Below are 13,104 nucleotides of genomic sequence, written 5' to 3'. Positions count from 1 at the left end.
ACTATAAGCAGAGGATTTAATTCTCATCAAAGCCCAGTTAAAGCAGAAGTTCTTTCCTGTCTATCTGTCTACCTGAAATCTATCTGACAACACAACATGTGCAATTATAAATGCACTGCACATTTTTTCTTCATTTCTAATAGGAATTGCGCAAACTAGAAGATATCAGAGTCTCGTGTTCATAGAGCACAAACATGCGGCAGTGCTGTAAACAGCTAGTACATCCATGTGTGAAGCTGCATGTTTATGATCTCCTTGTATTGGCTCATGTCTTCTTTGGCCATCTCTGCCTTCGCGATGTCAGGTGTTTACAGATGAACTAGCCTGCAGATCATAACAAAAGTAGTGATTCATTAAGAGAAATAGATACATTTCAAACCAAAGTGTCAGGGAAACAGGAGCATAGGAGAGCCAGGGTTACACGTATACATTAAAATGCCAAGGATAACTTTCCTTAAATCAACAAAGCGCTAAATTTTGTCATGCTGTTAGTCCACCAGCATGTAGACATATCTTAGCCTTTACATAGATAAGTCCCCTCTGTAAGAAAAACTTAGAGATGAGGTATTTCTCCTCTTGCTTTCTGAGGATGCCCTGCTCTGTAACCGAGTAGCTTTCACTAAAACTACTTCTTCTCAGTGCCCTCTGCGACTCTCCTTGAATTCCTTCCCGTGTGAGATCCAAGAACCCTCTCTTGGGGTCTGGATCAAGACCCCCTTTTCTGGCAACAAAAGTAATTAATAGACTTAGATTGTTTGATAATCTAAGTAATTAAAAGGAGTGAATCATATAAATACATTGGGAAAGTTTTAATTTCTCAATTATTTAACATGAAACACTGACATACAGGAAGAAAATGTAAAACTCCTAATACACCCCTACAATAGGGACAGCAACAATAAATTGGCTAATGTACCATCCACTCAAATACCATTTAAAATTAGTCACTTTACAAGAAGGCTTACAGCTTATATATAAGAGGAACATAGAGGCTTCCCCAAAATTGACAATAATCCTAAAAATATACATGGCATTTTTACAATGTTTAAATTGTTTAAAGTACCCACACAAAAAAAATTAATCTTGTAGAGGAGAGACTGAATTATTTCCACAGTCTCTTTGAAGAAAATAAAATAATAAAATTGTTATCATGACTAGATGATCAAAGAAGTTACAGAAAAAAATGTAGAGAAAAATTATTATAGAGCCGTATCATGCAGTTAATATTGTGCTACTTTTCTAGATTTTATTTTGTGATTTTTGCCAGCTAAAGTTTATTTCATCTCTCATTATAAAAGAAAAAACTCTTTCTAGCCTAATTCTGTATTTCTGACTTTGCATTCTTTCTCTTAGGGTATATGATTGATACCCTAAATCGTATAAACTTCAGGCCCCACAAATCTGGACTTGCTCCATCCTGTTCCCCTGGCTTCCTGGGTTCCAGCCATATTAGATACCCTCTGTGCCCATTGCTTGGGAAAGTGCTGCACACAGGAGTGCCAGAAACATATTGTAAATGAATGAATGAATGACTCAAAAACTGGAATGCTGGACTATTAACTACACAAAAACATAAATTTTGTCTGTTTTATTTGTTGCGACATTCCCACATCCAGAACAGTGCCTGACACACAGCAGGTGCAGATTAAGTATTTTTTAAAATGAATCCAAGCCTGGTCAACTGCAGACAATGTTTCTTTCCATTCTCTCCAGTTATTCCCAGTTTGTTACAAAGCACTTTCCAACATCCTCTCCACAGCTCTGAGAGGTGTCATTTTTACTTTAGAGTTAAGGAGAAGTGAAGGATCAGAGAAGGAGGCCCCAGATCACTGTGTCAACTGCAGACAATGTTTCTTTCCATTCTCTCCAGTTATTCCCAGTTTGTTACAAAGCACTTTCCAACATCCTCTCCACATCTCTGAGAGGTGTCATTTTTACTTTAGAGTTAAGTGAAGGATCAGAGAAGGAGGCCCCAGATCACTGTGTCAACTGCAGACAATGTTTCTTTCCATTCTCTCCAGTTATTCCCAGTTTGTTACAAAGCACTTTCCAACATCCTCTCCACAGCTCTGAGAGGTGTCATTTTTACTTTAGAGTTAAGGATAAGTGAAGGATCAGAGAAGGAGGCCCCAGATCACTCTGTCAACGGCAGAGCTAAAGTTCAAACGCAGATCTCTGGGGCCAGAAAGCCTCTCGGTCCATGGCCCTCCCAGTAAGATGCGCCACAACGGGAAAGCTGAGAGTGAGCCAGTCCTGCAACCCGGAACGGGCTGATTCACGGAAGAATTGCTCTGTATGGACACTAGGTGGCGCCCACACACAGCCTAATTACCCTAGTCCTCGATGGCGCGCGTACGAAATCTAAACACGTTTGTCAGCAGCCCAACTTTGAACCTTCAGTTTCATCTGTTTGCAACTGTCCTGCTTTTGCTTCCTTGGGTCACAGTTTTCTCCGCTGTCGAATGGAAATATTAACACGTACTCACTGGTCAGGTCTGTTACAATGCCTGTGCGTTGTAGGTGTTCAACAAACATAAGTTCTTCTGACAGCGACCAGGGTAATCTGCAGCTATGTGAGATTCTTCTTAGCCCTGCACATTGGCCAGAGAATGCTTTCCAGAAGGAATGAGAGGGAAATTCCCTCTCCGCGTCCTAATCCTTATATGTTACCTTATATGGAAAGAAAGGCAGGTGAAAGTCTTTAGAGATGTGATTAAGTTAAGAATCTTGACATGCGGAGATTATCCTGGGTTATCCAGGTGGGCCCTAAATGCAATCATGTGATTCCTTATAAGAGGTAGACAGAGGGAGATTTAACACTCACAGAGCAAAAGGCTATGAGAAGACAGAGACAGAAACTGAAGTTATGCAGCCTAAGTCAAGGACTGCCAGCAGCCACGAGAAACTGGAAGAGGCAAGGAAGGAATTCTCTCTTAGAGTCAGCAGGGAGTACAGTCTGGCCAACACCTTGATTTTGATCCAGTGAAACTGACCTCAGCCCAGTGAAACAGGAGCTGTCCCCATGACCTGGGGAGGGTTTGGGCAAAACAAAGCAGGGTGGCAGAGACAGGAGAGAACTGGGCCTCAAGATATGCTGGGAGCAGGGATGGATGTGCATTACTGGGATCACCAGATTCTGTGTCTGCCTACTTACTGGAGAGATAACAGAGGTGTTGTCCTAGAGTTGACTTCACACACATTAGAGACTGTCTTGCCCCAGACCCTGCCAGAAGGAGGGAGCAGGGATCCTATGAGCCTGACATCACTGCTTCCTCTCTTCATGGCACCCCTTCCCCACTGTGGCTGATCAGAAGAGCAACATCATATCATAGTAAGAGCCCTGCTTAGACAGAAGATAGGCCTGAGATTCAATGCCACTGCTGCCATTTACTCATTGTGCTTTTTGGGGGGGCAACTTAGCTCCACTAAACTTCAGTTCCTTCATCCATAAAGTGGAGATTTAATATCACCCTTGCAGAGATGTTGAGTGTGTTCAGTGCACTAAGATCTTTACAGCGTCGTGTGTGGTGCTGGTATTTAGGGCAGAAGATTGATAATGATAATGAATAGCTTACATGACACATAGTTGTTGTTAGATGACAAGCACGGTTGTGTTTTCCATGTATTAACTCATCTATTCCTCACAAAAACCCCAGGAGATAGGCAATACTATTATCCCCATTCTACAGATGATAAAATCAAGGCATAGAGAGTTTAATGACTTGCTCAAGGGCACACAATCAGTATATTGTAGAGCTGGGATTTGGACACAGGCAGTGAGGCTCCAGGCTGTACTTACGATCACTAAACTATCCTGACTTTAAAAATGGTAGCTGTTGGCCAGGCGCAGTGGCTCAGGCCTGTAATCCCAGCACTTTGGGAGGCCAAGGCAGGCGGATCACCTGCAGTCAGGAATTCGAAACCAGTCTGACCAACATGGAGAAACCCCGTCTCTACTAAAAATACAAAATCAGCTGGGCGTGGTGGCACACGCCTGTAATCCCAGCTACCTGGGAGGCAGAGGCAGGAGAATCGCTTAAACACGGGAGGTGGAGGTTGCGGTGAGCTGAGATTATGCCATTGCACACCAGCCTGGGCAACAACAGCGAAACTCCATCTCAAAAAAAAAAAAGGTAGCTGTCCATTGCGGCACTATTTACAATAGCAAAGACATGGAACCAACCCAAATGCACGTCAATGGAACCAACCCAAATGCACAATAAAGAAAATGTGGTACATATACACAGTGGAGTGCTATGCAACCATAAAATCAAATGAGATCATGTTCTTTGCAGGGACATGGATGAAGCTAGAAGCCATCATCCTCAGCAAACTAACACAGGAACAGAAAACCAAACACTGCATGTTCTCATTCATAACTGGGAGTTGAACAATGAGAACACATGGACACAGGGGAGGGGAACAACATACACCAGAGCCAGTCAGGGGTGGGGGGCAAGGGGAGGGAGAGTATTAGGACAAATAACTAATGCACGCAGGGCTTAAAACCGAGATGACGGGTTGATAGGTGCAGTACACCACCATGGCACATGTATACATATGTAACAAACCTACATGTTCTGTACTTGTATCCCAGAACTTAAAGTAAAATAAAATAAAATGGTAGCTGTCATTATTAATAATAATTGCTAAGATTTACTGAGCACTGCTTATGTTCCAGGAACATGTTGACTCATTGCATTTGCTCAATAGTCCTATGAGGTAATTTCTGTTATTATCCCCACTTTATAGAAGAACAAACTGAAGCACAGAAAAGTTATGCTATATGCCCAAGGTTAGAGAGCTGATAAGATGCAGATCTGGTATTCAAACCTAGGCAGCCTGATGTCAAAGTCCTCCCTTTTAATTACCTATGTATGATGATCATGATGACGACGATGATAATGAAGAGGAAGAGGAGAAAGAGGGAGAAGAGACGGAAGAAGAAGGAGGAGAAGTGGAAGACAAAAGTAAACCTTCTTTATACCAATAACCTATGATATGTCCAGGTGTCAAAAGTTAAGCTGACCAATCAGATTCCCTCTCTATAAACTGCGACTTAAAGAAATAGCAGGAGAGTAAAATCTTTAGCAGTGGGAGTGGACCTGAAAAGATGCAGAAAGACTGGAAAGTAAAGCCCAACCCTTGACACAATGCTGTGAGGAAGCCCAGCCACCTGGAGGGTCAGGTATAGGCATTCCATCTTACAGCCTCAGCTGAGGCCAGCATCACCTGCCAGAGGGCAACAAATAAGCCTTTGAGATAAAGCGAGCTGCAGCCACCACCTGACTGCAATCATTGGAGAGACCCAAAGCCAAGAACCGCTCAGCTGAGCCCAGAACTATGGGAAACATAATTTACAACAATAATAAACGGCTGTTGCAATAATAAAGGGATTCCTGTGTTTAAGTTTGGAGGCAGTTTGTTACACATCAATATACACCACAACACATGGGCTCTGTAAGGTGTCACAGCTGACCCAGGACTGGAAGCTGGCTCTCATGTAAAGGTGTGAGAGATTAGATCATTTCTAATCAGTCACAGTGTAAGTAAGCCCTGCCTTGCCTGCCCTGACCCACTCTAGGTTTCACATGTTGAACTGTTCTTGCTCCTAAATTTTTAGCTTCTGACCTCATGAATCCTTTTTCCATCTCTGTCCCCTCCTCTCCTCATCCTGGATGCTAGGCTGAGGTGTGCAGTCCTGTTTTTGCTGCCTTAGCAGAGAAAACCCTGGATTTTCCTGAGACCATGATCCACATGCTCCCTCTGGTGCTCACTGTCCTGCATGGCCATGATTTCCAACCCAGACCTCTAGGACCAACGCTGAAGATGTAATTTCCATCCCAACTCCTTGTCCAGCATCTGGGCTCAGCTTTGGCTTTCTCTGACCTAGGATCAGGAAGTGAACGTTGGTTCCAAATGTAGGGTCTTGGAGAACAACAAATATCCCACCAGAAGGGCAGGTTCTGGAGCTCTAGGTCTATCTTCCCAGATTGGAGATGGAGGGGTTAGCAGGGGTTTTTGGTCTTTGGGCCCAAATGTGGAAATCAGGGAGAGGCAGAGGGTGCTAGTGATTAGCATCGGGCATGGGAGAGCAATGTCATTTCTACTTTGCATGGCCAGGCAGATGTCTCTCAAGATAATAGTGGCTAATCAGCTTGTCCATTTGTAATAGTCATAGTTTCACAAATCAGAACATAACCATGCAGCAATAATAAGGTGCCATTCATTAGCCTTTCCAGTGTAACCAAGAATGGTTACAGTGGCAATTGGTAATAATAGCAAAAAGCTGTGTCAGTCTGGGACAGGTAGGAGACAGAAACCACACCAGTTATTTTAACACAGAAAATTTAACATAAAGAATTGCTAACTAGGTGTAAAATTGTTAACTGGGTGACTGAAAGGTTATAAAAAGAACTTTCTAAGGTAGGAATTGCAGCAAGCATCTGCCATTTCCAGGGCTGAGGGAACAAAGAAAAGAGGCAGAAACTATCAAACTTTAAAACTTAGAGGAGGAATTCCCTGGAGCTTAAATTCAGCTATCTGAGAAAGGAACTCAGCTCAGCTGGGGCTGGTGTCTCTGAGCTCAGGAAAGGGCCAGGTAGGTAAGGCAGGGACCCACACTTCAGGGGAGGAGGGACTGGCATCTGAAGCTGATGTCTCTGAGCTCCTGGAAGGGGCCCCAGGAGTCTGGAACCTGGATCCTGGAGAAGTCTGGTGCTTCATGAAGGAATTGCTGCCTGTTGTGAAGAAACATTGCTGGGAGATGCTCACAGGAACAGGAAGCCCACAGGGAAACGAGAAGGAGCAAGCCCCTTTTCTCTCCTCTAGACTTGTAGTCTAACTCCACGCTGTATATTGGCAAAGCCTAACAAACTCTAACAGGGAGCAGCTGGTAACACCAAAAGGTGCTTTGCAGGGACCCAGCTCCAGCATCACAGAGCAGGTATCATTTATATTATCAAATACAAAAATCACAGGTTGATCTGACTACACACATTATACTTATAATGCACCCCGTCCACTCTGCCTCTACATGGAATCGATTTACTTTTTCAAAGCCATAAAGACAATGTTCTAGCAACATACAGGTAGATTTTCAAAAACAAAAAGGCCTACCAATCATCAGACCCTCTTAACACCATGACTTTTTTATTTTCACCTTTTCCGTTTTAGTCTTTCTTATAGGCAGATATAATTTTTCAGTTATGACTGCAGCACCCCACACAACTGAGTGTCTCTGCTGTATCACAAGCCTGGTTTCCTGCTGTTACGGAGGTTGTTGTCACAAACCCTCATTGAATGAAATGCCATTTTCATATTGATTTCTCCTCTTTGATTCTTTGAACATCTGGATCATATTCCTCAAGACCATTCTAGCTGCAAATGAGGGAAACTGCTCAAATCAGCTTAACCAAAAACAAATTGATGTGTGTGGCTGTGTTGGGGGGTGAAATTGACTGGCTTCGGTCCCTGGAAAGAATGCAGGAGTAACTCACAAAACTAGGACCTAAAACCAGGGACCAAAAAGAGCCAGCGCTCTTCCTCTCTGTCCATCTGTTGTGTGGCCCTCTCTCTACTTCTCTTTGGAGATTAGCCTCTTTCCTTCCTACTGCAGACAGGTCTTCTTTACCTGGTAGGAACATGGCCACCAGCAGCCTCAGCCTAAGTGTAATAGAAAGAGCTTCCAGGTAGCAATCTCAGGGAAGGTCGGTGATTGGCTCTGTTGGTTCACATGACCATCCATTGGGCCAATCATCTTTTTAGGGCCACCATGAATAATTATATCATTGGCCAGGCCTGGTAATATACCCATGCCTATGGCCAGGGTGGTTACAGGGCCTAATATGTTATCAGATGAAGGGGAATGGGAAGGCTTCCTGGGAAGACAGAAAACAGCCACTAAGTCACTACACAGGGGTTGGAATTTTCACCATGGCAACACTTGGTAGCCATTACTGCACATCTAGTTCTTTGTTTTAACAATTGCCTTGTGAAAAATTCCCAAGGATGGGGTTACTGCCATGGTGCTTGCCAGAGCACTAGAGCACGTTTGTGTTTTCAGTCGAAAAGTGTGTTCACATCCAGTACCTTATGTGTGCCTCACCAAGAAATCCCAAGTGACAGAAAAGGAACCAGAGACACAGAGAAGCTGAGTGACAGATCCAGGGATGCACAGCAGATGAGGGCAGAAATGAACCCAGAGCCCTGGCTTTCTGACTCCCATTCCAACACTCTGCCCCTGAAATATCACAGTGAAAGGTTAGACTAATGGGGAGAGTGTTAAAGCCCAGTGTCATCTCCGTCCAGTTAAGGGAGAGAGCTTCGTCTGCTGTCTTCCCCTCGGAGGAGCTGGGCCAGACCCCTTGAGCAAACCGGCTGGCAGCCCCTGCCTTCGGAGCCCGCTCGAGCTCTGATGGGGGATGTCCCTCCGCTGGACCTGGCGTCCTCCCAGTGGGCGCTGTCCGCACGCAGCTCCTCCAGGACACTGTGAAGATGCCTCAGTGTGAGCAGGAGACTCTGATCTTGAATCTGCATCTCAGACTAGGAGAGAGAAGGAGCCTGTGAGGGGATGCGTGGAGCCCTGGGTGTTTCCCCATCAAGCCCCTTCCCTCGCTGTCTCATCAGAGACCAGCCCACTTGTGATTCGCACAGCCTCACAGAAGCCGTATCCACCAATGCCTCAGTTTCTTGCTCTGCAAAGCAGAAAGCGAATTGCTTACTTTTCAAGGCTTTCATGAGGACTGAATGAATTTGCCCATGGGAAAATCCTTTCAAGGGGTCAGCGAGGTCAAAACTACTTTGGTTACAATGCTAAGACGTTATTTTCCTTTTTTTGCTTTCATTTTCTTATGAGCATACCATGGAGTTTTCCAGAAGCTAATGACATGTAATATCTCAACAGGTTGAATGCAGGAGCAGCTATGAGAATCCAGCTGTGTTCTATTAAGACAGACATTAAAGCAATTTGCAACAATGTAAAATGGGGCTACTCTTCCCACTAAATATTTGCTTTGAAAAATATAGTTATTTTGAATAAGTAATGTTTTATTAACATATTATGAATTTGTTATTATTTTAGAATGCATTAGTAAATATATTAAAAATGTCTCAGCTTTGGCTTCTAATTCAGTCAGTATTGTTATATATAACTCCCATAAACAAAAGCTTTTTGGTGGCCTTAATAATTTTTTTGGGCATAAAGGGTTCCTGAGACCCAAAAGTTTGAGAACTGCTGCATCAGAACTCTCCTGTCACCTTCAGCCGTCTCCATGCTTTCTCCCATTTTTTTCCTGAGAATTTTTTCCCATACATTTTCTCTCTTTTTCTTTCTGTTTATTTATTTATTTATTTATTTTTGAGGCGGGGTCTCACTGTGTTGCCCAGGCTGGAGTGCAGTGGTGCAATAACGGCTCACTGCAGCCTCGAGCTCCTGGGTTCAACTGATCCTCCCACCTCAGCCTCCCGAGTAGCTGGGACTCCAGGTGCACACCACCAAGCCCGGCTACTTTTTGTGTTTTTTGTAGAGGCAATGTCTTGCCATGTTGCCCAGGCTGGTCTCAGACTCCTGGGCTCACGCGATCCTCTCAACTCAGCTCCCAAAGTTCGCTTTCTCTTTAAAAATGTTAAAATTCTATTTTCTGACTAAGTAATTCTTAACACACGATAGAAAATTTAAAAGCTACAAAAGGACATATATTTAAAGGTCTCTCCCACCCACCTCACTTTATCCCTCAACTCAAGCGTCCTTCTCCAGAGGCAGCCACTGCAAATGCTTCTGTTTTTCCTTCCAAAGCTGGTCGGGGCAACACATGGTTAGATATACAGATTCTCAGCCTCTCTCTTTCTCTGTCTCTCTTTGCAAGAGATACTTATGAACATTATTTCCCCACTAAAAATAGTGTTTTCATTTTTGTGACAAGCTGATTACAAGTAAGAAGACCAAGTCTGCATCCTCTACTCAAGCATGAGTAACACTGCCAAGAGAATATGTAGCTAGAAAGAGAGATGTGAGGCCAGGCCCAGTGGCTCACACCTGTAATCCCAGCACTTTGAGAGGCCGAGGTGGGCAGATTGCCTGAGGTCAGGAGTTCAAGACCAGCCTGGCCAACATGGTGAAACCCGGTCTCTACTAAAAATACAAAAAAATTAGCCAGCCGTGGTGGCATGCGCCTGTAATCCCAGCTACTGGGGAGGCCGAGGCAGGGGAATCACTTGAACCCAGGAGGCGGAGGTTGTAGTGAGCCGAGATCGTGCCACTACACTCCAGCCTGGGCGACAGAGTGAGGCTTCATCTCAAAAAAAAAAAAAAAAAAAGGAAAGACGTGAAGCAAAGGTGTCGTTGGCCTCCCTCAGAACACTGGGACGACTCAGGCTGCAGAGCGAGTGCTCCTGGGCCCATTTTTTCCTAATTCCTCAGAAAACATTCACTCTGTGTTTTCTCGATTTTAGGGTTTTCCTCCTGCACATATTTCTGGGTATGCGCCTACAAGACCACAGTGGGGTTCCCAGCACGGAGGTGGTGATGAGGCATCCAGGCACCCACAGTTTCAGGGAGCATAAGGAAGACAGCTGCCCAGTGCTGGGTGCCTGCTGACTGTGGGAAGCTGCAGTCCCTGCTGCTGGAATCCCCTGGTCCCATGACAAACCCTACTGGGTCAGCCCTTCCTCTGGGGTGATGACAGGGTTGGGTCCCAGCTGGCCTGTTGCCTGGCAACCCAGAAAGGTCATTTTCGGACAATCCTGTCTGTCTCTCCCCGGGATGAGAGGTGTGTATATTGAGAAACAAACCTCTTCTGAGGTTCCCTGAGCTGCCTCCTCTCTCCTGGCTGGTGTCCCCACACGCTTGGGGGCACCCCTCTTTTTTCGGACTTGGAGAAAATACCATAATGAAAGGCATAAGCCTGGCTTCCTGAGCAGCAACCACAGGACCAAGTAACATAACATCAGGTCAGGAGAGTTAGTGCTCCATGGGGGAGGCCCTTGCCAATGGGAAATGAGAGACAGGAACGAGCTGGGCAGATGAATTTCCTCTCGTTCTCTCTCCCCCAATGTGCAGTTCCTCCTTCAACCCCTGCAGAGCATCTCAGCTGCTGAGACACCCACTGGGCCTCCTTAAGGCACCTTCTGAAGCCGTAGGCTGCTTGGTAATACAATGTCTGGCATAATTGCCTGGCATAGCATTGGCCTCTGCTGCCACACCCTATGTTCCTCCCTATCACCACCCTTGGCTTGTACTTCCAAATAAAGTGCTAGTTTCTCAATCCTTGTCCAAGCCTCTGCTTTCTAGGGGACCCAGGCTAAGACATTGGGTGTACGCATGTCCATCTGGGTCAGGGTTATAATAGCCAACACCACGGTGCCAAGTATTCATTAAGAGGATTACAAGCGTCTCTTCGGTGAATCCTTACAATACCCCATACGATATTGGTACTATTGTTATTCCCATTTTGTGATAAGGAAACTGAGGCTCAAAGAGATAAATCCCCTGCTAGAGCCACACAGAGGACTCAGCACACACGGAGGACTCAGTGTCATTCTAAAGCCAGTCTGGCCAGCACCACGCCCAGCACCTCCCATATAGGCCACGACCTACTTATCCCTGAACCTGAGATCACAATTGTGCATTGTGTGGTAGGTCCCAGAGGGGAGACTGCAGGGTCCATACCGTAGCCTGCAGCCTCTGCCCCAGGAGGGACCCGGGAAGGAAAACCAGAGATCTTTGGAAAATATGTAGTCGGGGCATCAAGGAAAAGAAATGCAAAACCTTACCAGCTCCTTTCTCAGCCACTCCAAGGTCTGCCCAAGACTCGGGCTGGGCTCTTCTGCTGTTTTCATCTCAGTGTTCTTGGGAGTGACCTTGACACTGACCTGGTTCTGGGCCCGAGGGATCTTTGACTTGTACATTCCCCCAACTCTTTCAGACTGGCAGCAGGTTCTGGCCAAATCACTGAAGATGGAGTTAATGAGAGCAGGAAGTAGCTCACATTGAAAAATGTAACCTGGCTTTTTTTTTTTTTAAAGGGCTTTAGTGCTCTGAACAGAACAAGGAGGAAGGGAGGGAGACCATTATGGGTCCGAGTACCTTGGTGCCTGCTGTTCCAGAAGCCAAGAATATGTGATGCCAACAGGATCACAGAGAATGCAAAGCTTTAAATGGCAACAATATGGTTATTATGAAAATAGGCACTCTTTTCTAAGGGTTTGCTTTGTGCTTTACATATAAAGTATGTATATGTCTCATTTGGCATATACCTCCACGGGTGTCCCAAGTCCCTGTCCTCATTTACTTATCTATAGAGTCTAGATAAAGGAAATGCTCACTTTCCAAGTTTCCTTTTTTCTGGAATCCCCATGTGACCCATTTCCGGCAAATGAGATCAAAGCAGCAATTTGCTGTTAGGCTTCCAGAAAAACTTTTACCTTCCTAACAAAAGGGAAAATGTCACTGCTGCTTCCCTTTTACTCCTACTTTCTCCCTTTTCCTTCTGCCTTGAATGTGGATGTGATGTCTGGAGCTATGGTAACTGTCCTGCGACCATAAGACAAAGCCCAAGAAAATCACAGAGCCATTAGAAATCATTGCACCCCTGACTCGGCAACAGCATCTATCTGAGAAAACAGACCCGATGTCTAATGGAACACTCTGCTACTTGCAGGCAAACACAGTCCTGACACACCATTTATTCTTCCCATTGTTATAGGAAAGGGGTCCCGACCCAGACCCCAAGGGAGGGTTCTTGGATCTCATGCAAGAAAGAATTCAGGGGGAGTCCATACAGTAAAATGAAAGCAAGTTTATTAGGAAAGTAAAGGAATAAAAGAATGGCTACTCCATAGATAAAGCAGCCTTGAGGGCTGCTGGTTGCCCATTTTTATGGTTATTTTTTGATGATCTGCTAAACAAGGGGTAGATTATTCATGTCTCCCCTTTTTAGACCATATAGGGTAACTTCCTGATGTTGTCATCGCATCTGTAACCTGTCATGGTGCTGGTGGGAGTGTAGCAGTGGGGACGACCAGAGGTCACTCTTGTGGCCATCTTGGTTTTGGTGAGATTTAGCCACTTTCTTTACTGCAATTGTTTTATCAGCAAGGTCTTTA

At 45.0% G+C, this 13,104-nt stretch overlaps 1 protein-coding gene across 1 annotated transcript; it reads right to left on the bottom strand.

The window, feature by feature from the left end:
- Window positions 1-331: 331 nt before the first annotated feature.
- On the bottom strand, window positions 332-12,504 carry C21H20orf202 (chromosome 21 C20orf202 homolog). The gene is made up of 2 exons (XM_003821258.5): window positions 11,773-12,504; window positions 332-8,544 (listed from the first exon to the last, which is right to left on the bottom strand). The coding sequence occupies exons 1-2, from the start codon at window positions 11,905-11,907 to the stop codon at window positions 8,311-8,313; spliced, it is 369 nt and encodes a 122-aa protein (XP_003821306.1). The 5' UTR covers window positions 11,908-12,504; the 3' UTR covers window positions 332-8,310.
- Window positions 12,505-13,104: the final 600 nt, after the last annotated feature.

Source organism: Pan paniscus, chromosome 21 (genome assembly GCF_029289425.2).
Source record: "Pan paniscus chromosome 21, NHGRI_mPanPan1-v2.0_pri, whole genome shotgun sequence".
Classification (NCBI taxonomy): Eukaryota; Metazoa; Chordata; class Mammalia; order Primates; family Hominidae; genus Pan; species Pan paniscus.
Note: the sequence above shows the minus strand (reverse complement) of the source record. Positions and strands in the feature narration are given on the sequence as shown.